The sequence below is a fragment of the Vigna angularis genome, chromosome 10, assembly GCF_016808095.1.
Source record: "Vigna angularis cultivar LongXiaoDou No.4 chromosome 10, ASM1680809v1, whole genome shotgun sequence".
Taxonomy (NCBI): Eukaryota; Viridiplantae; Streptophyta; class Magnoliopsida; order Fabales; family Fabaceae; genus Vigna; species Vigna angularis.
The window spans coordinates 19,940,785-19,967,560 of record NC_068979.1 but is presented as its reverse complement, the minus strand read 5'-3'; the positions used below and the strand labels follow the sequence as shown (position 1 = coordinate 19,967,560).

At 31.6% G+C, this 26,776-nt stretch overlaps 4 protein-coding genes and 1 non-coding gene across 6 annotated transcripts; 3 read left to right on the top strand and 2 right to left on the bottom strand.

The window, feature by feature from the left end:
* Nucleotides 1–3,764: 3,764 nt before the first annotated feature.
* On the bottom strand, nucleotides 3,765–5,548 carry LOC108328831 (peroxidase 28). Its single transcript, XM_017562718.2, has 2 exons — nucleotides 5,038–5,548; nucleotides 3,765–4,693 (listed from the first exon to the last, which is right to left on the bottom strand). The coding sequence occupies exons 1-2, from the start codon at nucleotides 5,410–5,412 to the stop codon at nucleotides 3,914–3,916; spliced, it is 1,155 nt and encodes a 384-aa protein (XP_017418207.1). The 5' UTR covers nucleotides 5,413–5,548; the 3' UTR covers nucleotides 3,765–3,913.
* A 1,563-nt stretch (nucleotides 5,549–7,111) lies between these two features.
* LOC108328851 (lysM domain receptor-like kinase 3) lies at nucleotides 7,112–11,465 on the top strand. The gene is made up of 10 exons (XM_052869495.1): nucleotides 7,112–7,991; nucleotides 8,102–8,299; nucleotides 8,432–8,571; nucleotides 8,650–8,739; nucleotides 8,827–8,932; nucleotides 9,142–9,293; nucleotides 9,626–9,723; nucleotides 9,877–10,015; nucleotides 10,206–10,304; nucleotides 10,861–11,465. Exons 1-10 carry the CDS (start codon nucleotides 7,322–7,324, stop codon nucleotides 11,023–11,025), a joined length of 1,857 nt encoding a protein of 618 aa, XP_052725455.1. The 5' UTR covers nucleotides 7,112–7,321; the 3' UTR covers nucleotides 11,026–11,465.
* Nucleotides 11,273–11,465, top strand: LOC128194554 (U2 spliceosomal RNA). Its single transcript, XR_008245929.1, has one exon. It is a non-coding gene; the product is annotated as a U2 spliceosomal RNA (small nuclear RNA).
* On the top strand, nucleotides 11,342–18,925 carry LOC108329526 (AP-1 complex subunit mu-2). 2 transcript variants are annotated; one of them, XM_017563772.2, is made up of 12 exons: nucleotides 11,342–11,469; nucleotides 14,640–14,801; nucleotides 14,887–15,033; nucleotides 15,124–15,186; nucleotides 15,286–15,462; nucleotides 15,537–15,640; nucleotides 16,890–16,997; nucleotides 17,127–17,223; nucleotides 17,335–17,432; nucleotides 17,551–17,692; nucleotides 17,801–17,923; nucleotides 18,431–18,925. In XM_017563772.2, exons 2-12 carry the CDS (start codon nucleotides 14,673–14,675, stop codon nucleotides 18,527–18,529), a joined length of 1,287 nt encoding a protein of 428 aa, XP_017419261.1. In that variant the 5' UTR covers nucleotides 11,342–11,469; nucleotides 14,640–14,672; the 3' UTR covers nucleotides 18,530–18,925. The 2 variants fall into 2 exon arrangements, with proteins under 2 accessions (XP_017419261.1, XP_017419260.1); XM_017563771.2 differs by lacking the exon at nucleotides 11,342–11,469 and having other exon boundaries at nucleotides 14,556–14,801.
* A 1,814-nt stretch (nucleotides 18,926–20,739) lies between these two features.
* Nucleotides 20,740–25,266, bottom strand: LOC108327681 (L-tryptophan--pyruvate aminotransferase 1). Its single transcript, XM_017561365.2, has 5 exons — nucleotides 25,146–25,266; nucleotides 24,730–25,036; nucleotides 21,695–21,978; nucleotides 21,241–21,542; nucleotides 20,740–21,153 (listed from the first exon to the last, which is right to left on the bottom strand). Exons 1-5 carry the CDS (start codon nucleotides 25,226–25,228, stop codon nucleotides 20,963–20,965), a joined length of 1,167 nt encoding a protein of 388 aa, XP_017416854.1. The 5' UTR covers nucleotides 25,229–25,266; the 3' UTR covers nucleotides 20,740–20,962.
* Between the last annotated feature and the right edge of the window lie 1,510 nt (nucleotides 25,267–26,776).

Below are 26,776 nucleotides of genomic sequence, written 5' to 3'. Positions count from 1 at the left end.
CCATTTCTATCGATCAGCCTCTTGTTTAGTGCTGGTAAATTTCATTCCTTTAATTTTTGTGAATTTCTGGAATTTCTAGCACATGCAAGTAAACTTTGTTGTTTGCATGTGTTCATCAGTCTTCTCTTTCTCTTTCTAACTTCCTTTTTGGTACTTTGGATGGTTCTCACCAATCAGTGAGCTATATGAGTTCTTAGGATTTTCTGGAAGTGTGAGCAAATTCTGGAAGGGTAGAAGATTTTTCCCATTCGGTTAAGAGGTAAGGGAAGCTAGTTAATTTAATTGTTTGGTTGGTGATTATGAAAACATTGGTTGATGGTTTTGCATGTGGGTGAAATTGAATGTTTAGGTGATCGACATTGTTTGTTTGAGATGTTAATTGTTGTGATTGTTGAGTTGTAGATTATACAGACCTTGGAGTGAATTCTGGGTTGGGAAAAATATTCAGTTCTGGGAAATTCTAATGTGTATTTCATTATGCAGAAGTTATGCAGAATTATGCAGAAAGTCGAGCGCTCGTTGTTGAACGCTCGGTCAGGTCAGGTAATCGGTCTTAGCGATATTCAGTTTCGTAGTAGTATTATTTTTTAGTGTTGGTCGGTTTAGTACTGACGTTCGATTTTAACAGTATTCGTTTTCGGCCTTGACAGTATTCGGTTTGGTATTAGCGTTCGTTCTTAGTCGTACTAGGTGTTAGCGTTCGTTTTTAGTCGTACTAGGTATTAGCGTTTGTTTTTAGTCATTTTTGGTTTGAGCATTGCTCGTTAAAGGACCATTCGGTCATGTTCATGTGTTGTGTGTTTTTCCGTTCGGTCTCATTCATTGGTTATGTTGAAATTTCCCGTTCGGTCAAACTCAGAGGTTGTGTTGTTGTCTGTTCAGTTTCTTCTACAAAGTGTTATTCGGTCTATTAAACGTTGATTTCATTGTTTGGTTCGGATTGATTATTAGAATTGTATTGATCTATCTATATGTGAAATTGTATTGAAAATTAAATGAAGTATGAAGTTCCAACTGGTATGAAAGAGAATTCCAAGGAGGAATATCTCAGTGATCGGTAAATCAAGGAGTTGTTATAGTATGAATATAGATAGCGAAATCTACGGCGTTCGTCCTGACATTCTAATGGTTACCAAGTCTCAAGTAGAGATGGGTAAGTCATGTCGTAAGAATAGCAAGAGGCCCTAGCCGAGAGGGGGGGGGGGGGGGGGGGGGGGGGTCCTACGATGAGTGATTACGGGTTAACCTCGTGTGGCAGCTGATGGTTTTCCAATTACTACACCCACGAGTGTACGAACGACCAAAGCTACATATTCATACTAGTCCGGACGGTCGGTTAAAGTGGTCGGTCAATATGTGTTATATGTTTTTCTTCGTGTTTAATTATTTTATCTGTTCGGTATGTTTGGATTGTATGTTTACATGATTATTAAATTACACTGGCTTACCATACTTTCTGCCTTGTCATGTTGTCGTTCGACATTTCTCCTTTGAAATGATCATCTGGTGGATGTGAGTAGAAGATGGTGAGTGTTCGGTGGAGCAGACGCTAGATGGAGAGGACCCAACTGCTTAGTTTAGTACCGATCGATCATGTGAAGTTTTGTAGAGACCGATCGGTTGTGTCTATAGTTTTGTTCTTTAGGCAGTATTTTGTAAAGTTTTAATTTTATGGTTATTTTTGGATAATTGTACTCTTAATACTTTATTAATTAGTAGATGATTGTTCTATTTTATCATGTTATGTGATGACTCTATAATATAGTTATATTATATTTTTGGGATGTTACAATTATGGATGTAGGCAAAAAATTTTCCAATTACGCAAATAGGCAAGTCGTGGGGTTCAGACTTCAAATGAAGAAACGACTTCATCCTGACACAGTGATAAGAGGTGAAGTTGTGCACCAAAAAACCAATTTAGGGCATGATAATCGATTACTAAGCATGGTAATCAATTATCACGCATTTTTTCATTACAAAATAATAAAAATATTGAAGTTGTAGGGGTTGACGAATTCTCCTATTAAAGTCGTCCATCCCACACATTTTTACTTTTTTCTTTTTTAATTTTTTATTATTTAAAATCACTTATATTCTGTAAATAATGTTTTAAATATATTTAAAATAATTAAAATTATATCTAATTAATAATTAAAGTTTTTTAATATTATTAAATAAATAAATTTCATGATTTTAATTATTTTGATAATTAAATTAAATTTTTTATGAAATGATTTCTATTAAATAATTTATAATTGTAATTATGTAATTAAAAATTTAAAAAGTATTATATTTCATTATAATTAATTTTTTTAATTATTATTATATTATATTTTTTTACTAATTATAATAAATTAATAAGAATTTTTTTCATTATAAACTATTTAAATTAATAAAAATATTAAATATAAACTATTTAAATAAATAAAAATACAATATAACTAAAATTGTGACTTTTTATGTTAAATGAAGTCGTCCACCCACACACTTTCACTTTTTTAATTCTTTTATTATTCAAAATTATTTATAATTTTTAAATAATGTATTTAAATGTTTTTAAAATAATAAAATTATATCTAATTAGTAATTAAAGTTTTTTAATATTATTAATTAAATTATTTTAAAATTATTTCTCATTATTTTTAATGTTATTAATTAAAATTAAAGTTTATTATTAAAGTTTTTCAATATTATTAAAAATAAAATTCTTTTCATTTTTAGATACACTTAATTGTTTTAATATTATTAATTATTTTAAATAATTTCTAACCAAAATTATTGTAATTACATAAATAAAAATGCATAAAATTATTTTATTTTATTTTAATAAATTAATTATAATAAATATTTGTTTAAGTAAATTTATTATATTAAACAAAAATAAATTTGTAATGAAATATAATTGTTTTTGAATTTTTAATTACATAATTATAATAATTATTGTTATAAATTATTTAATTAAAATCATTTTATAAAAAAATTAATTTAATTATAAAAATAATTAAAATAATGAAATTTATTTATTTAATAATATTAAAAAACTTTAAAAATTATAAATCATTTTAAATAATAAAAAAAATAAAAAAAAGTGAAAGTGTGTAGGAATGTACGACTTAAGAGTCGTAAAACCCTACAAATTTAATTATTTTATATTTTTATTAATTTAAATTATTTATATTTAATATTTTTATTGATTTAAATTGTTTATAATGGAAAAAATTGTTATTAATTAATTATATTTCGTAAAAAGTTATAATATAACAATAAAAATTAAAAAAATAAATTATAATGAAATATAACTTTTTGGAATTTTTAATTACATAATTATTATAATTATAGTTATAAATTATTTAATTAAAATTATTTTATAAAAAATTTAATTTAATTACAAAAATAATTAAAATCATAAAATTTATTTATTTAATATTTTTATTATTTTTAATGATAAAAGACAAGGTAATACCATGTCTATATCGTTTTTGGATACACGACTCCCTGCCCGAAATGTTTTTTGCCTGCATCGTAATTATTTTTTTAAAATTTACATGTACATAAACCAAGAGTACAAAAGGCAATAATTAAGAACTTTCATACAACAACAGAGGGGAAACCATGGATTTCTGCCGTGGTCTCTTTCTCTGATTTTTGGGACAGGTAGTTTTACACAATTTTTGCAACTAAGAGTTTTGAATTTAGTTGCGCATGAATTCATGAAAGAAATACATAAGAAAAAAATCAATAATATTTAGTTGGCCATGAATACATGACAGAAATTCCAAATGGAAGGAAGAAAAGAGGCAGCGATGATTGTGGATATGAAGAAAATGACCCAGTAGGGAAAAAAAGAATTAAAGAATAAGAAATTTGGTTAATGATGATGATGACATGGTTACAGTAATTTGTTTGATGTTTAATTGGTGGATCTACAAATCTTCCTCACCTCCCCTTCATTCCCTGTGAGCACATTCAAAGAAGTGAGTTTGACCATGACCTCAGGAAATCTCTTGGGGAACAAGGTAGGGTCAGCTGCCATCTGTTCGACGATTGGCCTAGTTCTGGGATCTTCATACAGATGTGAATCGGTAATGAGCAAAGTTCTCCTTCTCTCCACCATGTCCTTGAAGAAGAGGTTATCAAGAACAGTTGGTGTGGCATCAAAGTTCACAGGGGGGTTCCTATACAGGGTTGTGCCAGGGTTAGGACATGCTTTTTTTATTTCATCAATCGTCTCCACTCCCAGGGTAGGGTCAGGGATCCCAGTCCCATTGAAGTTTAAGGCCCTCTGCATGAAGAAGTCGCAATGAGAAATCCCAACAGAATGTGCACCAATCATCACCACCATTTCTTCTATGTTGAACCCTTTCCTGCCAAACAGTTCCATCATTTGGTCGATGTTCCAATCTGACATAGGAAGATTGTCGGATTCTACAACGCTTGCAAGGGAAACGATAGAGTCTCTGCGACCTCCAAGGGGCCTCTGAGCAGGTAAACCCGCCATTGTCATTGCTGCGTTGTTTGTAAATGCCAATACGTCTGCACATGACACGGTTCCAGGACACTTGCTCTCCAGCTTTGCCTTTATGTCATCTATTATGTCAGCCCCTTTCAGGAGTAGACCATTGAACATCGAACCTTTCTCAACCAGGTCACCCGATGGTGTATAATCTAACAATATCGATGCATCGCATCCCTTTGTTCAATCCCATCATCCCAACTTCGGTTAGAAACTCATCACTGTCTTGTCGTTCATATATATAGCAAAAATATAAATATACAAATGACCCTCTACAGATTACTTCATAGAATTCTTTTTTCCTAAAACGAAAATTTTGTCCTTTATAAAAACTATTTTACTGTCATCACCTTGACTGATTTCATTTCACTATTAATTTACTTTTTCTCTAAAATGTTTGAACCAAATTGATGGTTATGTTAGTGGTACTATATATATATACTTTGGTTATAATAATAAGATTGATTTATAGAGAAGAAAGAGAAGTACGATGAGGCAATGCATTGTTAGGAAATGCTTACATTGACGAAGCAGTCATGGAACTGAAGGCGAAGGATGTGACCGATAGCGCCTGGATTCTGCTGAACGATCTGGAGGAAAGCTTTGGTGATGATGTTTTCTACATCGGGGCAAGTTTGGTCGTAGAATCCTTCAGTGAGTTTGCCGGGAGCGTGGAAAGCATTTTGAGCCATTGTGTAGGGTGTTCGATCATTGAAGCGTTTTCTGTCCTCGGCTGAATCACCTGTTAGTTCAGTGTTGGAATCTTCATGGCGGCCCAGAAAAGGAACATGAGTTTCAAAATTAGATGCCGGTTGGTATGAATTTATTCGATCAGCCTCGGAAGGAGCAAGAAGCAGGAGCAGCAGAGAAAGAGTGGTAAGGAAGATCCGTGCCATTTTCCTGTGCTGAGAAAAACTCAATGTAGGTTCAATGGCACCCAAAGGAAACAAATATTTGGTCTTTTATAACCCAAGAAAGTGCGTTTGTTGTCTGAGGTTGTTATTAAGGACAGGTGTTCCCTTGTGTACTGTCAATTATGGTGTTTGATTCAAATAGGCATGACCTAATGGAGAAATTTTGATTGCAGAGAGGATACAAAAGTAGCAAATTAATTATAGATTTTTGTCTTTCTAAACTTGGAACATTGTCATTGTTTCCTTCATTACTATTGGAAGGGAAATTAATTAGGCCAAAGTCAATGAACTTTCACAACCTCTCTTTTCTCCCTTGTTTTGGTTTAAGGTTGCCGCGAGAAGTTAGCTGTTCACCCAACATAAAACCTGCCACTCGTGTATGAAAAATTGGGTTTCGTTCATGATTGTCACAATGCTGTAGTTATTCGGCCCAAAACCTATGACTTCAGGACTCTTCTTTCTGCACCTGAAGAAATTCTCTTTACAAACTTTCAAAATTAATAAATATAATTTTTCTAATTTGCTAATTTTTTAGACGATGTTTTAGGTTGAGTTTGAATTGTTTATCTCATTATCTAACTTAAATATTAACTGAAACGTCATTTAATTAATAAAAACATTATTAATTTATTTTCAAAAATTTAAAGATTCAATGTATTAAAATTGAATATAATGTGACGAGTTCTAATTTTATGGTCAAGTTTAAGACTATAAACAATTAAAAAAAAAACTTTATAAGATCAATAAAGGATACATTTATTTATTGTATACAATTTTTATAAATATTAAATTTTATATAAACATTTTATTATGTTTAACCGTTATTGTGAATCTCGATCTGGATCATCTAACATGATTAGCACTTGCTGGAAAGATTGAAACACATTCATTGGCCCGATTGACTTAATCCAATTTATGGAGTTTTATAGTTCAAAATTTCTGTTTATGAATTATGTTGTTATCAATAGATTTATTCTATACATTAGTTATTTTACCATGAGAATATTAGTTATTAAAACCTTTCACTTTAACTCACCCAAAGGTGAAATTTGTTCACCTATTTCTAGAGACTTACTACGCTTAGAGGCTAATTACTTGGATAATGAGAATAAAAATAATAATAAGATGGTCTTCGTAATGTATAAAAATCATTATATCGATCAATCCAATTTAGATTTGTGATTTAATAATACATATGCATAAAACGTAAATTTGAAAATACGTGAATTTATTTCTATAATTAAGAGATTTGTCCGCATAGAGGATAATGGTAAACTTAAATATCTATTTACATATAGAACTAGAAAATAGTTCCTACTCTTCAAACAAAGTTAATTCTCAAATTTTAATACGAAAAAAAAAAAGAAACTTAGAAAGGTTGGGGAGTTAATTCCGAAGATGACATAAACGCTTATGACGAGAATTAGATTTTTGTTACACTTATTTCTTTAAAATCCAAGTTAGTATGCTTCAACTGAAAACGACTGCCTAACGTGAGGATAAAACGAAAACCCAGATAAAATAATATAACTTTTGCCAGTCGTCGACATTCAAGTGGGATTAAACTACAGCTAGAGTGTGACTTGTGATGGCACCATGGCTTTTTTATTCGATGTGGAACTTGTCTATGGCTTTTGTTTTCTGTTCGAGTCCACCATTGCCGTCGGAGATCCCACAAATATGCTTCATCCATACGATTGGAACCAAATAGTTCTATAATAATCATCACCATCATCACATTTTGTAAAATCATGCTAAGTGGAGAACGTTTCTAGTTCTTGAAATCAAGAAGCAACAACCACATGATGACAAGTGCAATGCAACGGATGCACTTGGAAATTAACCAGTTTGTTATTGCTTTCCTATCTCTCTTCCCTTTCAAACAGGTTTCATGATCACACAAACCATGGCTTCTCTAACTTCTCTTCTTTCTCTTCTCATTCCTCTTCTTGCAACTTCTTGTGTAAGTGTAGCTGTGTTTTCCTTCCAAGCTTCTCTCAAAACAACTTACTTTGAACCGTTCAGATGCTCCTCCATGATCAGCACATGCAATGCCTCACTCTACCACATTAGTTACAATCACAACGCAGATGACTTAGCCAACTTTTACTCCGTTCACCCCTCCCAAATCAAACCTATAATGCGTGGCACAAAGCAAGATTACCTTATAACAGTGCCTTGTTCCTGCAATAGCTCCAATGACCTTGGCGGATATTTCTATGATACAACCTACAAGGTGAAGCCTAATGACTCTTCTGTGGAGATTAACAACATTGCGTACAGTGGCCAAGCCTGGTCTATTAACAGAGAAGTGAACCCAAACGAGGAATTAGCAATAAATCTTCCTTGTGGGTGTTCAGAAAAAAATGACTCTCAAATTGTTGTCACGTATACAGTTCAGCGGAGTGATACACCCATATCAATCGCTACTCTGCTAAATGCTACCTTAGAAAACATGGTGAGTATGAACGAAGTTCTGGTTCAGAACCCCTCATTCATAGATATTAGTTGGGTGCTGTATGTTCCAAGGGAACTCAATGGTTTGCCTTCCAATGGAAAAGGTGATGATTTCTCTTCCTCAATCCCTTCTATATTTCAGCATTCATGATTTTTCCATATTTTTATTGGCTCGCGGTGCAAAAATCTTAGCATGGCTTTCCCTTGTTTGCAGAAAAGAAACACTATATAATCATTGGCATCTTGGCGGGTGTGACATTCTTTTCAATTATTACTTTGATAATTCTCGTTGTCGTTCTTAGGAGATCCAGGGCCAGTGTAGCCGCAAAAAATGATCCAAATATTGTGTCTAAAAGATCAATTGGAAATAGAACTATTTCCATAAAGGACTTTCATGCAGAACATATAGAAGGTAACTTGAAAATAAATTTTTGGAAGCAAAAGCAACTGATTTTCGAAAATACGAAGTTTTCAGTAATTTGCTAATATCTCTACAAGGAGACTAAGAAGGTCTTTTGTTTATTCATGATAAATATGGCCGAAGATGCAACTCCATTTGAATCAGAAAGACCAGTAATTTATGCTCTAGAGGAGATTGAAGATGCTACAAATAACTTTGATGAAACGCGAAAGATTGGAGTAGGTGGATACGGGAGTGTGTATTTCGGAATGTTAGAGGAGAAGGTATGAAAACCCAAGACATTGAAGCATATTTTCATTTGCTGATTGAGAATTGGAGAATGATAGCTGTTTTAACCTCAGGAGGTTGCAGTAAAGAAGATGAGGTCTAATAAATCCAAAGAATTCTATGCAGAACTCAAGGCCTTGTGTAAGATCCATCACATTAACATTGTAAGTAATGTCTCTGATGAAGAGAGCTTTGGCATTATCTTTAAGATATGTTGTTTGATTATACTATAGATATAATCACTATTTCAGGTGGAGTTGTTGGGATATGCCAGCGGAGATGACCACCTTTATTTGGTGTATGAGTATGTTCCAAATGGATCTCTCAGTGAGCATCTTCATGATCCATTACTGAAAGGTATATCGATGCCAAAATCATTTTCCACACAAAAGTAAGCCTATGAGACATTTTAGGACTCAAACAAACACAAAATATAGACATTTTAGGACTCAAACAAACACAAAATATAACTCTTCTCAAAAGATGAATCCAATAAATGAGAGAGTATTATTACTTAAAGATCAAATTAAGTAATATAACCTAATTTTACCATTGTATTGGTACAGGTCACCAGCCTCTTTCTTGGTGTGCTAGGGTTCAAATTGCATTGGATGCAGCAAAAGGTCTGGAATACATACATGATTACACGAAAGCTCGATATGTGCACCGTGATATAAAGACTTGCAATATTCTCCTTGATGAGAAGCTAAGAGCAAAGGTAAATCTTGCTTTGTTTTGCTCCCTTCTGCTCTGTCCAAATTGCCACCACTAAAAGAAAATTGGGACTAATTCTATTTTTTTTTAATATACAAAGTAAACTGAATCAGCTATTCATGTTATCATATAATAAACATGTTATAACACTGTAGATTAACAAAACAACAAAGGTTTTAAAACATTGTACTTGTCCCTTTTAATTTAACTTGTCTTGTAAGAAATTGCCGGGGATGAATTTATTTTATTTCTTTGTAAAGCTGAGTTGGAAAACTTTGAACCAAAGTCTCTATACTTAGTTCAAAATCAATCGTTAAGTTGGCCTTTTGTACGTAGGTAGCAGATTTTGGACTTGCAAAGCTAGTAGAACGAACCAATGATGAAGAATTCATAGCAACAAGGCTTGTTGGAACACCGGGCTACCTTCCACCAGAGTAGGTTTTGTGCTTTCAGATCATAAGTACACTCTTCTGGTGTATTCAACAGAATCAATTTTCTTGCTACCATTATACACTTAAACCCATGTCAAAAAAAGTTACACACCAGTTGATTTTATTCTGACTTGATAGCTTTTTTGCTCCTTTTAGATCTGTTAAGGAGCTTCAAGTGACTATAAAAACAGATGTTTTTGCATTTGGGGTGGTTCTGTCAGAGTTGATAACAGGGAAACGTGCACTATTTCGTGACAACCAACAAGCCAACAATATGAAATCACTTGTTACAGTTGTAAGTCAAACTCGTTTTTCATAGAACATTAAAAAGAGAAATAGAATTTAAGGTTGAGAGTATGTACTTTGAAAATGAAATCCAAAACATCATTAGTTCACTTTTATTCAGAGAAATCTAACTCTGCAGTTGACTTAATACTCCATTTATTATTATTATTATTTGAAAGGCTTCTTTTCATCACATTCAGGTTAGCCAAATTTTCAGAAATAAATACCCAGAGAATGCTTTAGCAGATGCCATAGATGGGAATCTTCAGCATAGCTATCCCATGGAAGATGTCTACAAGGTTAGATTTACCTGAAGTTCCTATCTCTCTGTGGACTCAATGGAAATATAAATAAAAAAAAATAGTTTTGACAGATATTTGTTTTTAAGAGACAGTAAATTAGTAATTGAGGATATCAATTTCACTCCGGAGGACATGTAACCAAAACTTTTCCCTTTAAGAAGTCAAGAGCACCAATGAAAAGTTTATGCTTCAAAGATAATAGGGATTTTATTAGTAAGCTTATCATAAATTAGGATACATTTTCTGACTAAAACTTCATAGACAACTAGAAAAGGGGTGAAAACAAACAAACGAATGAGTTTCTTAATCACCTAAAACAAACAATCTTTTAAAGGCAAAAGCATTAGATGGGTTTTGTGTTTGAACAAAGATAATAATGATCACTCCTTTAACATAGTTATTGTGTGTCTTTAGAGATAACGTAGGGGATAGAATAATGCTGTTGCTTTCCTTAATCTAATATTATTCTGACATAAAATAGTTATATCACTTTTTCACAAGACTCGTTTTTCCCTTTTCATAATTTTGTTATTTGGAACATTTGGCTTTGCAGATGGCAGAAGTAGCTCATTGGTGTTTGTGGGAAGATCCAAACGACAGGCCTGTCATGAGGGAGATAGTTGTGGCATTGTCAGAGATTGTTATGTCATCCACAGAATGGGAAGCATCACTAGGTGGAGACAGCCAAGTCTTCAGCGGGGTTCTTGATGGAAGATGAACACCCTTTTCTTACTTCACAATTCTGCACTAATGCTTCTTCTTTTTCTTGCATTCATCAAATCTCATGCTGCTACCATTTTCACTTTATGCTCTGCTGTATATATTCCTACACATTTTTAATACAAGATTATAGAATTAAATCGTGGAAGCTTCTGACTCAAGTTATGAAGTCCCACACTTGTCAGAACACTGACAAGGAGTTGCAGCTTAAGCTATAAAATCTAAACACTTTAAACTTTCAAAGCATACCTTTCTCGGCCTTTTGGTTAAGATCAAGTGTAGTATCTGTTCTTATCAGTTTAATATCTGATATGTGGACTATTAGTTCACACGATATTAAATTAATTTTTTGAGGGAGAGAAACATCAAGGAGCTTGCTGCTTGGTTTCTTAAGCATCGTCCTTGTTTTACACTCTTGCAAGGCCTGGTGCATCCCACCCAAGTTAGTTCAATTTTCTGGTCTGATTTTTGATGCTCTAATATATGTTCTAGCTAGATGATTGGTGTTGAAATGAATTATTTTTACATTATTATGATTATTTATTTGTTAATATAAATTAGAGTTATTTTTTATTTATGTTTGACATGAATTTTGTTAATCACTCAAACTATTTTTAGGTTGTAAATCAACTGTAATTATTTTTTTTCCATAGTTGCAAGGTTGGAATAATAATTTTTATATTCAGTGGTGGTTAAAATACGAAAAAAATTTGCAGAAACTTTAAGTGTTGTATTTAAAAAAATAAAAAATGTTTTGGTTGGACCGGTCAAGTATTCACAACTCCAAGATATTTAAGTTCTTCGTTTCTTTCTCTTTTGTATATATGCTCAGTCTTCAACTCGTTTAGTGCTTTGAGTTTTTCGTTTATCTATCTGAAAGACACCTATAAAAGATATTTTGATGTTTAAGTTAAGAAGGGTTCAAGTGCTCAAGTATTAAATACAACAATCAGTGTGTATAACTATCTTATTTGGACCCTATGTATACAAAATATAATGAGTTTTTACTTATCATTAGTCTAATTATGACCTAAACATCCCTTAATTATAATTATAAGGTTGATTTTCATTAATTTTTGCAAGCCTGCTTAACCATGCTAGCTACTGCCTGATTGGTCATTCCATCGACCGGTCAGCCTTTGTCAGGATTTGTCCGACAAGCGCCATAAGCTTTCTTGGTCCTAAGTGTTCGAATAGATTGGATGGGGCTACCAAAGCTATAGTTAACCCAAATGATTTGTGTTGGACTTTGGTCAGATACCTACTATATATACTGGCCTCCCAAGCCCAAGCAATGGAGGACTTACTATGATGGGGTTAACAACTGCTCAAAAGCGGCTTGATAGTACTGCTTAGGATTGATGTTTGACTGGGTAAGTTTGAAAAGCGACTATTGGAGCTTAAGGAGACGTGATGTCTCGTACTACGTGCTATTAGTTATAACATCGGATGTGAAACATTAGATCTCCTCAATCGTTGGATGCGTCTTAATTTTATGGTCTAGAAGATGTGACTGCTAGCCTTCGTTTTTTGTGAATAGGTTAGACGTTGACTTGCCATGTTCACCTTTCTTTTCCCGAAGCTTTGCACACGCCATTCAACTTTTGTTATTAAGGTAATAATGATTGCAATCAACATTTCTTTTTCAAAGGAGTCCTCTAGTCAAAATGGTGGGGATTCATGGATGAACGTGCCCTTAACCAAGTTTTCTACGTTCAGTAGGGGTTCATTGTTAAACATGCCCTTAACCAAGTTTTATTCGTTCGTTAGGGGTTCATAGGTTAATACGCCTTTTAACCAAATTCTATGTGTTTAGTGGGGGTTCATAGGTGAACTCACCTTAATCGAGGTCAACCCCTTCGATAGGGGTTCATAGGTGAGCATGCCCTTAATTGAGTTCTATGCATTTTGGTAAGGGTTCTTAGACGAACACACCTTTAAGCGATCACGTGATTTGGTTGGGAGGGATTCAATTTTAAACATATCCTTACTTGACCAATGTTAGTGTGTGTGTTTTGTGCAAATATTTGATGAAAAATATGCTTTTGTTGATAAAGGGCACCTCGTTAAAACCTTATCAACCAAAACCCTCCTTATGAAAAAAAAGTCAAAGGTAAGAAAGAACACACTGTTCAGAATTTACATCAATTAGTTGAAATAAAATTTAAGGTGTGTAACATTCCAAGTATTAGGATTGTCTTGTCGTTTGGATGTTGTAACATATAGGCATCGTTGTGCAAGTTCTCCACCACTTTGAATGACCCTTCCTAGTTCGATGCAAGCTTGCCATGTGTAGACATCTTTTGCTGTTGTTTGTCTTTGCTTCCTTCTTTTCTGTTTGTACACTTTAGTCTTAAGCCTGTTCAATACTTTAAGTTTCTCGTTTGTCTAGGACCGCTCAAAGGGCACACCTGCAAAAAATATTTTGATCTTAAGTAAAAAAAGGTTCAAGTACTCAAGTATTAAACACAATAATCAATGTGTTCAATTACCTTGCTTGGACTCCTATTTATATAAATTATAATAGGCTTTTATTTACGATTGACTTAATTACGACTCAATCATCTCTTAATTATAATTATTAGGTTGATTTGTATTAATCCTTACAAGTTTGCTTAACCATACTAGCTGTGTTTGATCGATCATTTTATTGTTTGGTCGACCTTTGTAGGAATTTGTTAAGGTGTCATAGACTTTCTTTTTATTCGGAGTATTCAAATAGATCGAGTGAGACTCTTAAAGATATACTGATTTGTGTTGGACCAATTGGCTACCTATTATAAAAAAATTTATATAAAAACAATTCAAATCAATTTACTCAATTTTTAAAAGAATTTTGTAAACATCTTTTGTTGAAACATAAATTTAAAATATTATTAGACGATTTTTCTAAAGAAATTTGTAAAAGAAGAATATATATATAAAAAAAGAAATTTATAAGAAAAAATAACTTTAAGTTAAAAATAAAAGTTTGAAAAAATTTATGTTAATTGATTTCGAGAAATTATTTATGTATAACTTAAATTTGTAGAATCATTTAACAAATATTTCAAATTTTTATTTCCCTTATTTTTATCTTCTAAATCATATTTATGATAACAAATGAAATTATCTTCTTTCTGAATTAAATATATATATATATATATATATATATATATATATATATATATATATATAATGATAAAATATAATTTTTAAATATAGTTTAAAATTGAAAAAGATATTTAATTTATATTTTTTTAAATATTTTTTTTATAAATTAATTCATATATATGTTAATTTAATTAAAAAATTAACGTATTTCATATTTTCATAAAAAAACAATTATCAATACAAAGTTTCGTGGTATTAAAATGTATTAATTTTAAATGTTAAAATTAATTAATCTCATTCAAAAGCAAATAAACATAAACATAAACAAAATTGATCGTAAGTAATTATTATTGTAAATCTCAGTCGCTTGAAACACAACAAATAAGAAAAATAATTACATCCCCGAATCGAAATAAATAAATAAGGATAATTACTTTGTGGCAACGGCGTCGTATAGGAGTCTTTGTTTTTCATGTTCTTCTTCTCCTTTTTCTGTTGACGGTGGCGCTGATCTGATAGGAATCCAGGATCCGATCACTGCAGCAGCAAGCAATGGCAGGGGCAGCCTCGGCTCTGTTCCTACTCGACATCAAAGGCCGCGTCCTCATCTGGCGCGACTACCGAGGCGATGTCTCCGCCGTCGACGCGGAACGCTTCTTCACCAAGCTCATCGAGAAACAGGTTCCTTCCGCTTTACATCTCTTTTGTCTTCCACTCACTCTTGCAACGCGAATCCTCACTCTCTAGCTACTCGTTTTCATCGAAGGCCGATCCGCAGTCTCAAGATCCGGTCGTGCTCGACAACGGCGTGACCTACATGTTCGTTCAGCATAGCAACGTCTACATCATGATAGCCACCAGACAGAACTGCAATGCCGCCAGCCTCCTGTTCTTCCTGCACCGAATCGTCGACGTACGCCTCCTTCTTATTAAATCCTTTCGAAATCCAGAGTTTCTCGATTTAGTTTGTGCGAATAATCATTGATCCTTATTTTTGCGGCAGGTGTTTAAGCACTACTTCGAAGAATTGGAAGAGGAATCGCTTAGGGACAACTTCGTCGTCGTGGTAACATGCCGACGAATTTGCGTTTTAATTACTTGTTTCGTGGATTTTGAAATGAATTGGTTGAATTGTGTGCTTTTCGATTTTTTGTCTCGCTGGCAGTATGAACTACTTGATGAGATTATGGACTTTGGCTATCCTCAGTACACCGAGGCGCAAATTCTTAGTGAGTTTATCAAGACTGATGCTTATAGAATGGAAGTTACGCAGAGACCTCCCATGGCTGTGACTAATGCTGTGTCTTGGCGCAGCGAAGGGATAAACTATAAGAAAAATGAGGTAGCCATTTCGAAAGTGAAAATTCTGAAGCTTTTTTAATTGTAATTTGATGGTCTAAGCGATTTCGTTTTCAGGTTTTCTTGGATGTGGTGGAGAATGTTAATATACTTGTTAATAGCAATGGACAAATAATTAGATCTGACGTTGTTGGGGCGTTGAAGATGAGAACGTATTTGAGGTTGGCTTCCCACTTTCCTTGAGATCTATTGATTTTCTGACATTACTATTTTTTTATTTGCTTAAATTCTACTATGTTGGTTAAGGGACTCTAATGTGTTGATTTCAGTTTTCTGCTTTTCCGTTTTAGCTCTTTTTTGTTGTTCTGTCTACTCACTTGTGCAGGGTATGGTATACTATGTTTGTGTGTGGTTATTGTTTAGGACTGAAGAGGTACATTTGAGATTAGAGGACCAAGCCTAAACTTAGTACTTGTTGAATCTTTTCTTAAAACTATCTTTGATTTCTGTGTAGGAAAATTTTGAGGCATGCAGATGAAATTAGCTGTGAGGACGTGCAGTTTGTTATTTCTGTTTTTTACTTTGTACTGGTTACGCAGGCTGGTGGATAGCTTTATTCAGCACTTTTAAGTGATGTGCAATAGCAGCATAGTGTGGTGAGGAGTGACGCCTGCCCACCACAGGATTATTGCTGGTGCTAAGTCCTCTAAACAACATCATTAGGGTTTTTCGTGGGAGGGTGGGTATATGGGATTTCAGTTTCAAAAAATGAATTCAACCATAGCAGTCAATCCTGGATAGCGGAGTGGCTGACCCCAAAAGTGAGATAGTAGAATGATCTCTGCTCTAATTTTTTTTTTATATATTAAATACTTAATTTTATATATGTAGTTGTATATAGATGACATAGAATTCTGGAATGGTAATAGGTCAAAATGATAAAGAAGACTTGGATTAGAAGATGATCATTAATTATTCCTATCTAGGAAACTTGTATTTCACTTTTGTTGGTATTTGCTTCTATGTTTTGTTGACACCAATGACTTTTTACTGTTATCTATGAATTGAATGTAATTAATTGAGTAATGTTTACCATTTTTGAGAATATGTATGCATATAGTATGCATTGTATAAATCATACAAATAATTTCTAAATAGTGGCTATCCCGCTATAGCATTTGTTAGACCAGCCATTACGGGTTGTTATCTGGAATTTGAAAAATTGGCTTTTTCATTTGGTACTCCTTACTCCAAAGGCTTTCTTTAACAGCTCTTGCTAAACATACTTATTTGTGTTAGATATATTACAGACTCGTCCATCCACTGAATCCATGTTCCGCTGCCTATTTTTTTACAGTTGAAAGTATTTGGTAGACTGTGTTAACCTTGAAGTATCTGTTATTCTAATTGACTTATATGTTAGTGTATTTATCTGACTCAAGTGTGCCTTTCATGGCTTATTTAATACAGTGGTATGCCTGAGTGCAAACTTGGCTTAAATGATAGAGTATTGTTAGAGGCACAAGGTAGAACAACAAAGGGAAAGGCTATTGACTTAGAAGACATCAAATTTCATCAGTATGTATGCTAGACTTCCTTGTATTTAGAAAATGATAATTTAAACCTAAAATTTTGTATAATTTTTTTAAGCATGTTTCTTCTTCTTCTTGATGCTAGTTCTCAAATTATATCTGGCCTTTTATGAAGGTGTGTGCGTTTGGCTCGATTTGAAAATGATAGAACAATTTCCTTTATACCACCTGATGGGTCGTTTGATTTGATGACATACAGGCTCAGTACACAGGTTCATCTTTTTCTCTAGACATGACATATGTTTCTATTTTTAGAGGTAAACAGAGAAAGGGAGAATAAAAGCATTTTGAAGTCTGATGATTCTATCATCACTTTTTTTCAGGTTAAGCCTTTAATTTGGGTGGAAGCAAGTGTTGAAAAGCATTCAAAGAGTCGGATTGAGATTATGGTAAAAGCAAGGAGTCAATTTAAGGAGCGTAGGTAATGAGATTTCTTATATTTGCTATGTTTCCTACCCCCTGGTGATAGAAGATCATGTTTTAGATCTCTAGAACCTAAACTGTCTTTGCTGCCCCAACTAATTGAGTTGATTTTATAGCACTGCTACAAATGTGGAGATTGAGTTGCCAGTGCCTGTTGATGCAACAAATCCTAATGTTCGAACTTCAATGGGATCTGCATCATATGCACCTGAAAAGGATGCGTTAATCTGGAAAATTAGATCCTTCCCTGGAGGCAAAGTATGAGTTCACTTGAAATAGGCATTGAATCCTTGAATAACACCCATCTTTTGGTACCTCAATTGATCCTGATTTGTTGGATCTGGTTTTCCTCCTTGATTCTTTCAGGAATATATGTTGAGAGCAGAGTTTCGTCTTCCAAGTATAACAGATGAGGATGCAACTCCTGAGAGAAAAGCCCCTATAAGTGTCAAGTTTGAAATACCATACTTTACTGTTTCTGGCATACAGGTATTGCATCATGAATCTGGTTTTCTTATATATAGAATGTAGCTAGATTATATTTTTCGGCTTAGGAAATCTAATGTGTTAGTATCTCTGCTTAAATTTAGGTGAATGTGACCTTTTATTCTAATCCGTATCTACTCTTCCCTTATCTCTTTTTTTCACTCCATTTGTGTGTTAACATTTTTATTATTTCAATGGATTTAGGATTGTAGTAAACTTGATGAATTTGTTTTAGTTAATATTATTTTCACAATTCAGAATTCACAATAAATGTTTAAAAAATATTAATATAAACAAATAATTGTGGAAAAAGGAACTTGACATTTGGAAAGGATAAAAAACTACCAAACTTAATTTTCCATTGACCATGATAAATTGTTTAGAAAAGTAGTTTACTTGATCCATGTGAATTTGAAGACATACCCACATGTTTTGATGGTGCTATTCAGTTAGTTGAAAGGTTTGATTTGATTTGATTGTAATCAACATGTAAATGTTTGGGTTTAATAGGTTAGATATTTGAAGATTATTGAGAAAAGTGGTTATCAGGCTCTTCCATGGGTGAGATACATAACGATGGCTGGAGAGTACGAACTACGGCTTATTTAAGAACTTGTATCTTTCTTTGGCGCTTGAATTTTTCTCCGAATAATCGTGTCAACTTCCATGGTTAATGGTTTTAAACTGGTGGGTGGGAGAGGAACTCTAATGACATTAGTTACATTTTATATGGCGTGATCATATCTCCCATCATGATAGTTGATTTGGCAACAGATCGCGAGTTGCCCTTGTTCATAAAGTTCAGGAATTGGCAAGTGTAAGGCTGTATCTTCTGTAAGTTTTTTTGTTCAAATCTGTTTTTTGTTGGGAAAATGCTTGATTTTTTTTCTTCTATTGCTTTTTATTTACAATCTATCAATCTTTTCCCAATGTCTTAAGTTTGATTTATTTGTAAGAGAATTATTAGCTTTTGTATTACGAAGACTGAATATTTCCCCCTCATTATTTTGTTGTATTCACTATCTGACCCTCTCTTGTATTAATATATGCCATATCCTTTTCTGGACAAAAACGGCGTTTTTTTAACCTTCATTCAGAAAGTTTATTGAAGGCCAATGGCAGAAAAGCCTCTAGTCTTCATTGTTTCCTAGACGACTTCTGTGGACAACACCTATGAATTTTTGGTTCGCAATCTTTTATTCTGGAATGTAGAAGCTATAATTCGGAATGATTTTTTTCAGAATATAAAATTTACTTTTTGGGACATCTACTCCGAAATAAAAGAAAGAAACCAATAATTTTATACGAAACACCCAAATTTATCATATGAACTCACCTACAAACCAAGCTGCACTCGAGATGATATACTGGGTAAGTGGGATTTGGGATATCTCATCTTAATTTTTGGTTAAAGACAATCATTGAAATTTAAAAATAAGTTTGAACAACTTAGAAGTAAGAAATTCTTAATTTTTCATATTAAGAATTTTTCTTCATTTTATATAATTTTTGTTCATTATTACTTAGAAGTTACAATTTTTTTGTTAATTTTTGTTCATATTATTTTATATAAATAAATATAAAAATGAAATTCATTTTTAAATGTTATAAATTACATAATTATTAGTTTCAAATGTTAAAAAAGAAATATCTGATAGCGTTTTTCTTTTTTAATGGCAATAATAAATATAGTATTACTTTCAGATTTGTATTCATATCTTTAATTTATTGTGAAGTTCATCAATGAAATATTTATTATTTTCTCAAAAGCATGTACTCGTACTTATTGCTTACAAAATTATTTCTTGAATTAAAAAGAATTATATTAAATGTCACCATTATTTAATTTTATAAGTACGTTTGAAATAAAATTTAATTTTACGGTGTTATTAGTTAGTTAAGTTATTTTTGTTAGTCTTAAATATTTTATTTTTATGATCGTTAGATCAAAGATGATAAACAACGTTTATTTTGAGTGATAATAAAGCATGATTACAAATTATATAAAGTATCATCTGCTAATCGGGATCAAATAGAGTTGAGTTTAATATGATTATTTAATATTTGCATTTTATCTAATATTGTTTTTCATTTTATTTTAAAGTAATATTCAAAGTTTAAAACACTTACTTAAAGTATACAAGTGGCATCACATATGAAACTAATATCTTTTAATTTAATTTACTAATTAAATATTAATTAACTTGTTAAATTACATTACTTTTTTTTTTTCTTTTATAATAGTTGACTTCTCTTTGTTTCTAACTTAAAAAGGGTTAACTGAAGCTAACTTTAAATCGGTAATTGCTTAGAACACGATCGAGTTGTGTTGTCTCCTGTTTTGTCATCGAGATTTCAGGTGATACCTCGTTTGTTGTTACGATTATATTAAAATTTGGACAAATTGGTGATTTTTGAGATCTAGACATGGTTCCCTCTCATTAGATTCATACTGATTATAAAAATACTTTTTAATATTATCATTATATTATCATCAAAGCCTCTTGCTACAAATAGCACCACTACATACTACAATTTTTTTTCTTAAATTATAAAGATTAAAAATATTAATTTTAAATTCATGATGAATAAATTTAACTCAAAGTAAGAAATTCGAAAATATATTTAAAGGAAAAACTAAATTTTTAAAAATAACTGTATTCTATTTATAAAATAATAATTTTTTGACATACCTAAATTTTTTATATTAATTTAACACTATTCTTATTTATTTTTTACTTTCATCCTGAAATAATATAAAAGTTTACGCTTTCCCTGTTTTACGTAGCATGTATAATGTGAATATAAAAGTGTACCATTACTTTTATTTATATAAATAAACTCTGGTAAAGTTTAAAAGTTTAATAAATGCTGATATGAGTGGGTTTATTCATATCCTACGGCACTCATCCTTTATCACACATTCTACACCAGAAAAAGACATTATTCTAAATTGTGGAAAGGCGGTGCTTGAACTAGCTACTGCTACATGACAGTGTTCCAATCATCTGTTCTGTTCATTCAGAAATTGACACCTTTTTCTCATTCCTTCTTGGCATTTGACACCCTTCTCAGGAATTCATTGAAATCATCATCTGTTCCTATCATGCTGATTCTAGCATACTTTGAATCAACACCAAACCGTTTCCCTGCTCTTGCACGAACCTTCAGTTTTTCCAGCAGATAACTCTCACAATCTTCTACGCCCTCCTCACACTTCAACCATATGAAACCTGAACCATACACATACATTAATTATAAAGTTACAAAGTTACAAAACAACAATGTATATCTATTAAGAGTGGCAGAATGAAGTATACCAGGAGATGGTTCAGATGACTCATTGGTGAAGTTGCAAAAGGCCTTTGGGTACTTCGCCACTGAGAAAACCTTGGATTCATCAATAACTGCCCACAGTTTTTCCCACCTCTCTCTCAAGAGGTGTTTGCTGTATTCAAAAAACAGCTCAGACTCCATCGACCCGAAGTTTTGGTATCCATCACAAACCACTCCAATTATTTTAACCACTCGAGTTTGAGTTTCTTTTGACACTCCAATGGAGCTCAGCTGCACATACCTCGTCATCTTCTTAGCTACCTCAATGTCCTTAACCAGTGCCCACCTTAACTCACATCATAATCAAAACTTAGCATGCACTGCTCTTTAATTCATAAAGAGAAACTAAAAATCCCATGTTTGAAACAACTTCATTCCAGTTTTGTCTGCATAAAAGATGAGTGATTGTAAAATGAAGTGTGTGATGAATTAACTCACCCGAAACGTGAACCAGCATGACCAGTGCATTTGGAGAATGTGAAGAGCATGAGATCATGGTCAGCTTGGTGAGTGATGGGAGTGTAATGTGGCCAGTAATATGCAAGATCATGAATGAGTTTCCCTTTAGCCTCAGATTTCACCACAGGTCCTCGAATAATCCCATCAGGATTATTTGGAGAGGTTATCACCTCTATGTAAGGCTCGTTTTTCTTATACGAAGCAGCATCGCCACCCCACTGGTACAACCCTGAACGCAAAATACTAATCTCGTCTTGGTACTCCTGCAAAACATTTTCTTTATCAGATCAAGTCAACCCTTTGGAAGAGAAAAACAAAACCACGTTGTGTCAGGTTGACCAAACTGAGATTTTCAGACAGACACCCATGTTACCCATGTTTGTATATAGAATCGAATCTACATCTTCATGGGTCTACGTGTATATGTTTCCAACAGACATGTTTGCCACTTTTTGGCCTCCTAAAAACCCCAGAAAACATGGATGAGAAGGTTCCATTTGAATTTTCATTTCCATCTCCCAGAGGGGGAACAACTGGTGCTGATCATTGCCTTCGACTCAATATTTTAAGTGGTAACCGCCGTAACATGGTTGGTTCGTGAAAGAGAGAAACTCTGGCAATATCCATCGCCAAGAGACACGGTTTTGAGATCAAACGTGGACGCATTCGCACGTGACAACTGGCAGAATGACATGTGTATTCATCAATATTAAAACTTATTTTATCTTTTACTTGTGGATCTCACAAATTCTAGTTTTGACACAGTGAATGCTATCTTCATAGATTGTGTCTTCTTCAACTTAATTATACAAATCAACTCATAAAAACATTAAGCATAGAATTCAAGGAAATATTTTGATGTTGGGAGATAGAGAGATCGATCGAGGGTTTCATTTAAAATACAATTTTTTCTTGTATGTTTTACAAAATGAGGATGGAGATATGTTTTGAAAATTACCATTGTGTTTTAGATTATTCTATAATTCAAAAGATATAAATTTAATTCTACAATATTTTAAATTTGATTATGATAGTCAAATTTGGAAATAATTTTATAACCTTACGTTGTAAAAGCACAATTAAACCTATTCAAGCCCATTAGATTCAAACTTATCAATGTGAAGATAAATATTTATTAAAAAATTAAAGTTATGAGATCCTCCCTTGGTTACTTTTTGATTGTTATTTAAATTTTTTATAAAAATAAAAAATATAATATTTTTTCTTATATGCATTTTATAAGAAAATTATATTTTTTATTTTTATGTTAATATATATATATATATTATTTAAGTAAAGGTATAAATAAATAAATAAATAATTACATTATTAAACATGATAATTAAATAAAAAATAATTTTAAAAACATACACTTCAAAAGGATAAAAAAACGAAGAGGAGAGAGTACCACAGAAGAAAGAGAAATAAATACTCCTGTGAGAAATTAATTAATGCTATAAAAATAAGAATTAATACAACGTTTGTGTCAATGAGTTCATGTTTGTAAAAATAATCTCATACTAAATAGAGGAAAGAGAGAGGAAAAATTTCTTGCAAAAATTATATTAATAAAATACTTTATTAAAAAATATTTTTACACTTGATAAACCAAATTTTAGAGAACATGAAAGTTATTTTTGCTAAGCAATAATTTTCCTAAATTAGAAACATATTCACCTATTCTAATCTTTAACCATATATAGTAGAAATTCTTCCATTTAGTTTATATATATATATATATATATATATTACTTTTATTCTTAATAATAGTTTTTAAGTTATAATTTTATAATAATAATGATTCTCTTACATATAAAAACTATTTTCCTACTTTATTTTCAATAATATTTTTAATTTATTTATAATTTATAATTCAAATTCCCACTTGATATACACAAGTTATTCTTTTTTATTTTATCTTTAATGATGTTTTTCATACAAAATTTATAATAAGAATATCAATTTAAAAAATAGAAAATAAATTAAAACATAGTGAGTAAAAGGAATAATAAAGATAGGAAATAAAACAACACATACTGCAAAGAGATTCTACTCTAAATTATGAAAATGAAGAAACAAAATATATAGTGAGAAGATGATTAAATAGAGTTAAAAAAATTACTACTCATATTCTAACTCCAATTAAACTGTGTTTAAGATGTTTAACCCTTCACAAATAGATCCTTTTAGTACAAACCAATTTCCATAATTTAAATCAATAAAATATTTAATTACTTTATCTTTTATATAATAAACTAGTATATATTATTCATAAAATGATTCTAAGAAAAAAAAATGTAAACATATGTATTATCCATCTGTATTCCCGTTAGTAAAGACAAAATCCTGTGTTTTCGTTAACAGTTTCAAGCCGTACACTAATTTTCGCAACTATTTTCAGTATACATATTTTTTTTTTTACCATTCCACTTTAATATTTCTTTACTAAAATCTGTTGTCGTTCTTACGTACTTTCAAAATAATTTTATTATTCATATTTTGTAACGATAACTCTAATACGTAAAAAAATTAGAAAAAAAAGTTAAGAGAAATTTGTTTTACATCAGTACAATCACTTTGGTATTATTTTAAAGGATGACACAATCATTTAAAAAAAATGAAATTTAGTATTAGTAAAAAGCAATAAGGATAAAGGGTAAAAAAATGTAAGATGGATGAAAAAGTTTACAGAATGTAAAATTAATGGAAACAACCTTATTTTGAAATACAATAAAAAACAGTTAATTTGAATAAATAAATAAATAAATAAATAAAATGCATGGTAGCATATGGATGAAAACCTCTTGTTATGTCTGTGTCTTGTTTGTGTCTTGTGTGTGTCTTTTCTCAAACCATGACTCTGAAAAACTAAATGACTAATTAAGTATTGAAAACACTGACAGAGAAGGCAGAAAATGCTTTATCAGTGATGTCTGTAATGGATGACAGAAAAAAAAAAAAAAAACAGAGAGAGAGAGAGAGAGATGAAGAAGCAAGAGAGTATAATGAATCACCGAGTAGAATGGCGCAGCAGCAAGAACATTGATGGGTTTAGAAGGGTGTGAAGGAGAGAGAGCAAAGACAGCAGCTTGGAAGAGTTGCGTTGCTCCTGTCCCCACCACAATGTATCTGTCATGGGTGACAGCATTTCCCACCACGTGATGCAACCTTCTGATGCTTCTCTCAACTTCCGGCAACATGTACCAGCACACGTTGTTCTTCGCATCACCATGGTAACTCATCATCTCCCATCCTCTTATCACTATGCTGCATTCCTCTCCCCTCTTTCTCCAGTACTTTTCGAACACCACTGGATCACCTCTGTCAAACCAATAACACACAACAATATCACACTCATTCTCTTTTTTCACACAGAAACCAAGAACGTCACAGTACTACTGAGAGGAAAAATAAATGAAAGAGTGAATACTTCTCAAGTTCGATGATCGTATTTGGGGAGATGTTGGTTGCGGGAATACTTCTGCCATTGGATTTGTCTGTGGCGACCACCATTGTTGCAGATGTTAGCTAGCTCTTGTTTTTATCAGAACCACTCTCTTAGTATTATACTCTTTGCTTTTTTCTTAAGTTCTGAGTTGCTTCACATGTGTATGTGGTTATATATATATATACGCTCAGAAATTCAACTTCATCTATTATAATATTACATAAAATTAACTCAAGCATCTTAAGGTTTACTGTATTTTATTTTATTTTTTATACAATTAATTAATAAGCCAATAATGGATTTACTATTTTCTCTACTTACTGGCTAATAACTTGTTAATTTTTAAATTGTAAAAGATTTAAATGAAATATTGAATTAATAATTTTTACATTTAAGGAATTCTTGATTGCATTTTATAAATCGCATTTTATTAAAATGTGTTAATGTTGTCTTTATTTTTTAAGGAAATTTCTATATCATTAATTAAAGAAATTTAATTCATATTTTTTGAGTTTTTTAATTTTATTTTAAAGATAGTGTTTCCATGTATCCGTGCATGTTAACTAAAACTTTACTGATAATTTCCTGAAATATTCAAATTCTGGAAGGAAATTGAACGGTTTGCCTAATCAACTTAGTTCATGTTCATGTATTTATTTAATAAAGTTTAAAAATCTTTAATTAAATAAATAAATTTAATTAATGGTTTCATGTATAATTTAAAAAAATGTTTAATTAAATAAAGAAATTTCATTAATGGTTTCACGTATATTTTAAAAAATATTTAATTAAATAAAAATTTTAATTAATGGTTCACGTACATTATGTATTCATATATGTGTAACTTCTTTGAAATTTCATTCTTAAAACAAATTGAAAGTCATATCTAAGTAATTGTCCTATATGCATTTACTAATTTTCAAGCTTACAATAATTTTACTTCAACTTTTTTATCTAATGAGTTTAATTTCTCAATTTCAAAAGAATATTTAATTGATTATAATATGTTCTAAGTTATTTACACACAGATAATTTCTTTATGTATTTGTTTTCATATATCTTGAACACAATTTACTAGAAAAATATATAATAACAATTTTAAATTTTTTATTCATATGTTTTCTAGAAAAGATAAATAAATTGGTTTATGTGAAAATAGTGAAATAAAAGTAAGTATAAAATTAATTTTCCTTGCATAGAAAATAAACATAGGTAATAGCTATATTTTGTTCTGGAATACATCTTCCTACAATATTTTGATTCTTATTTTTTAAGAGATTAAGTTATCTTCAATGGAAACGAAACATATGAAAATAAACCTTCTATCAGAAAGATATAATGTCTAGTTGGCATTTGACTATAAAGAATGTGAGAACAAATGATAAAATGGTTTAATTTTACAACTAATATTAACAGACTTTCCATAATTAGGTCGAAGTTCGCTATTGAGATCCATGGATGTGTCAACAAATTGAGTTCATAAACTCAAATCTCTCCAAAATATCAAATACATATTTCCTTTGCTATATAACAATATTGTTGGATTATATTACCTCAATCCCCAATAAATATTTGAGTTTGTCAATATCTTTAATTTGAAATCAATGTCAAAG